This window comes from Phytophthora parasitica, assembly GCF_000247585.1.
Source record: "Phytophthora parasitica INRA-310 unplaced genomic scaffold supercont2.12, whole genome shotgun sequence".
Taxonomy (NCBI): Eukaryota; Oomycota; class Peronosporomycetes; order Peronosporales; family Peronosporaceae; genus Phytophthora; species Phytophthora nicotianae.
The window spans coordinates 1,439,575-1,443,902 of NW_008648998.1; the positions used below are offsets into that span (position 1 = coordinate 1,439,575).

Here is a 4,328-nt window from a genome sequence, read left to right on the forward strand (position 1 = left end):
CAACAAGGGCAAGTGCAATCGCGAATCCAAGGGCAACAACGGCAACAATAAGAACAAGCAAGGGCATGGAGGCAAGAATCGTGGTCAAGACCGCTACAAGGATCGTCCGTTGGAGTCTGACAATGACGACGACGACGAAGATAGCGATTCAGGCAACAACCGTAAAGTGTCTCGCCAAGAGCGCCGCGAGTCAGCTCGCATTGCAGTAGTTACTACAATCAACCCTACATTCCGCCTCACTGCTCAAGCCAAGGTTGAACCCGACCCTATCTGAACGATTGACGCTGGCTGCACGGGCCATGTGGATCATGAAGCGCAGGGGTTCACTGACATCACTGTTAGTGGTGATTCGATCACGGTTGGCGGCAACAACCAGATCCCTATCGAAGGCATTGGACGTGTTGAACTGGAAGTCATTGGCTCCAAGGGCAAGGTACAGAAGCTCAGTCTTGATGGCGTCCTGTATGCTCCCCAGCTCCAATTCAGCCTGCTGTCAGTCCCTGCGGCCGTGAAACATTTTCGTTTCAACTTTGATCGCAAACAGTGCGCTGTGCCAACTGATCAACGGTTTAAAATCAAGGCTCTCATGGCTACCAGCTCGGATCTGCACCAGTTCCAAGCCAAGCCCGTTGCGCATCCACCGGCGCTTGTTGCCTCAGGTAAGCAACGTTCCTTTCTGTTAATACACAAACGCCTTGGCCTTCTGAACGTTCGTGTCTTGAATGACCTATCTAGGAGCCAAGCCATACATGGAGTCGATGGATCTACACCTTTAGGTCTCACAACAGATTTTTCTGTGTAGCCTGCACGTTAGCGAAGTCACACCGCTCGCCGTTTTACTCTAATAGAGTTGTTAAACGCGCTACCTCTCTCTTGTCAAGAGTGCATTCAGATATCTATGGTCCACTATCTGTGTCTAGCCTTACTGCTTGGCGCTACTTCTTGATCTTCATCGATGACTTCTCTCGATTCATGTTCACTTATCCAATTAAGACCCGTAGCCAACTTTATGAGTGCTACGAAGATTTCAGGAAGAAAGCCCTGAACATTTTTGGGCAAGACATCTCCGTCATTGAATACACATTCAGCGTTGAAGAAGATGTAACGCAGAGCAATTTTGAAGTTCAGAGACTTCAAGCAGATAATGCGAAAGAATACGAGAAGCTCGATCGCATCATCTTTAAGAAGTATGGGACTCACGCTCAATTTACCAATGCATATACTCCTCAGCAAAACGGGTTTGATGAACGACGCATGCGCACCATTATGGAGCGTGTTCGAGCCCTTCTACTTGACGGCAAACTACCCAAGCAGTTGTGGACAGAGTGTGTCTGTCACTTGACTACTCTGATCAACATGACACCTAGCTCCAAGACGATCGGCCGAACCCCGTACGAGCTTTGGTACAACCACACTCCATCTATGCAGTATATGAACGTTTTCGGATGTAGCAGATATGTCCACATAACGGAGCAATATCGAGACAAACTTGATGCTCGAGCCCGTTTGTGCATGTACCTCGGTGTACCCGACCACAAGAAAGGATATCGATTGATGGGTGTATATAGTCAAAATGTAGTCTTTAAAGAGGATGAATTTCCCCCTCTCACTGGCCTGACGACTACACCAGTGCCAACACAGAGCACGAGCACTCAGCTACCTGAACATACAACTGCTAGTGCGCCTGAGCCTGAACCTGAATCCGAACCTGTGTCAGTACCAGCATCGTCATTTCCCTCATGTCCTGCGATGACTACTGCACCAGGCACAGAGAACAAACGTGTACTGCCTTTACTAAGGGAGGCTATTGATGAACAGTCATCCATTACTCGTTTCGGGCGGAGACAGACTCTAAACCTCCGCAACCTTCAGCTTCTAAACGACCCCGCCTTACTGCGGAAGCTACCGACACATCCCTCACCTCAGAGGGAGACACCATCGTAACCTTTAACTCTGAGGAAGATACCCGTGAACAGGAGCAACGTCAGCATTTACTGTACACCTTACTAGCTGTTCGGTATGTGTCAGAGCCCGCTACGTATCGGGAGGCTATGACATCTTCCCACGCTAGTCAGCGGCATAAAGCAGCTAAATCAGTATACAAGTCCCTCATGGACAATAACACTTGGGTGTTGGTAACCCCTACAAAAGGACGGAAGGTTCTAACTAGCCGATGGGTCTTTGTAGTGAAGTATACCGGCACCGGCGAAATCGACCGCTTCAAAGCGCGTCTAGTGATCAAAGGATTCCTACAGTAATATGGCATCAACTACAATGAGATTTTCTCCTGTCATCAGGATGGAAGTTCTCAGACTACTGTTTGCCGTAGCAGCTCTTCTTGACCTTGAAGTCCACCAAATGGATGTGAAGACAGCATTCCTCAACGGCTATCTTGAAGAAGAGATATACATGGCTCAACCGGAAGGATTCCAAATCCCGGGCAAGAAACATCTTGTATGCAAACTCCTAAAGAGTCTTTACGGGTTGAAGCAAGCTCCCCGAGTCTGGTACCAAACCCTATCTGCCTTCCTTGAAAGTCTTGGATTCTTAAAACTGATTAAAGATCGTTGTGCTTTCCGACGCACGGTTACCGAAACACATGCTACATTGCGGTGTCCGTCGACGATCTATTGATCATAGCACCCACGCCAGCTCTCATACAGGAGCTTAAATCCGCGCTGAAAAAGATATTGTCAATGATCGATTTAGGGGAGGTGAAGTACTTACTCGGCTGGTCCATTCAGCGTGACCGTGACAACCCAACGGTATTTATCCACCCACACAAGTACGCTACGAAGGTCCTTGACCGCTTTAGCGGCTAGATCCCTTTTTCAATTGCAACACCGGCAGACCGGAACGTTAAACGCTCCGAGAACAGCCAACCTAGCAGTGAACCAGAGAAAGATGCGATGAAAGACATTCAGTATCGCCAAGCCGTAGGTAGTGTCATGTACTTAATGGTAGGCACTAGACCCGACATGGCATTCTACATGCGTGAAGTCAGACAATTCCTAGCTAATCCGGGAATGGAGCACTGGAAAGCAGTCATTCCCGGACACAAGTATCTGTCAGGAACCAAAGACTATGGTCTTCTTCTGGGAGGCTCGTCCGACATCACACGTGAGAATCTAGCTGAGCTTACAGTGACTCGGACTACGCCAACTGCCCCGACACAAGACGTTCTGTCGGAGGTTACGTTACTATGGTAGCAAGCAGTGCAATCTCATGGCTTTCACGAAAACACCACACTGTGATTCTCTCTACAACAAAGGCAGAATATATCGCCATTGTCACTGCATGCAAGAGATGATATTCCTCAAACTTCTCCACTCAGGCCAATACTATTTACGAGGACAATCAGAGCTGTATTAAAATTTCCTACAAACACGAACTACACGGACGATCTAAGCACACTCACGTAAGATACTGCTTTGTGCAAGAAAAAGTAGAGCGACACGAATTCACCGGCACTTATTGCAATACAAAAGAGATGATAGCTGACATCTTCACGAAAGCTTTAGATAAGCATCAGTTCAGAGAACTAAGGGCCAAGCTCAGGTTAAAACCCCTGAAAGCTGGAAACGGCCACTAAATGTAGAGTTACTACGGTAATATAACTGCATGAAGCGTATCTACCAATCGCGTTCTTTTAAAAAAAAATCCTCACTGGGTTTTATCTTCTTTTTTTTGTTCGCACAAGCTTTTCCCTCGTTGAGGTTACCCTGGTCAAGTACCGAATTATCTAGACACATGAGTTCAAATACAAATTACCATGCACAAAGCGATTATTTGCTGGGAAAGTTCATTATCGGTTAGGCAAACCCGCGGAAATCCTACCGATTCCTATCGTCTACTTAAAGACCTTGAACGGACGCAGAAATGCATCCACCGCTTCGCGGACGAGATCGGCTTACCTTCCTTCAAGTCGTAGATGAGGTGCTTGGTTCCTTGAATAGTCAGCACTGCTGCATGACCGATGTGGTGGTGATTGTAGGCTCCGACAATGTTGATACCGTCGTCAATCGGGATTTCTTCCAAAACCTGTGCACCACGCCGGCCTGGAATCGCATGGTTTATGGTGGCAATCTGGTTGTAGGCGAAGTCGCGACCAGCATCCCGAAGTCGACCCAGAAAGCGAGGTACAATCTTCCATCTTGCACCCTGCCTGAGGTCACGTCCGTAGCAAACGAGCTCATTGTCGACAAACTGGTCGGTATCCTGTTGCGTGATGATATCCGGTCTTCCTGCCAGTTCTGAGGCTCGCTTCAAAGCGTTAAACACGCATAGGCGGTCATCGGCTGCTCCAATCAATCCATGCCATCTTCTCT

At 48.0% G+C, this 4,328-nt stretch overlaps 1 protein-coding gene across 1 annotated transcript in view; it reads right to left on the reverse strand.

The window, feature by feature from the left end:
• Positions 1-3,843: 3,843 nt before the first annotated feature.
• Positions 3,844-4,328, reverse strand: part of PPTG_07715 (hypothetical protein) — a gene marked incomplete at its 3' end in the record, with an annotated part of 1,123 nt that continues 638 nt past the window's right edge. The window contains exon 2 of the mRNA XM_008901989.1: positions 3,844-4,298. Coding sequence (XP_008900237.1) covers positions 3,844-4,298 — 455 coding nt within the window. The remainder of the gene's footprint in view (positions 4,299-4,328) is intronic.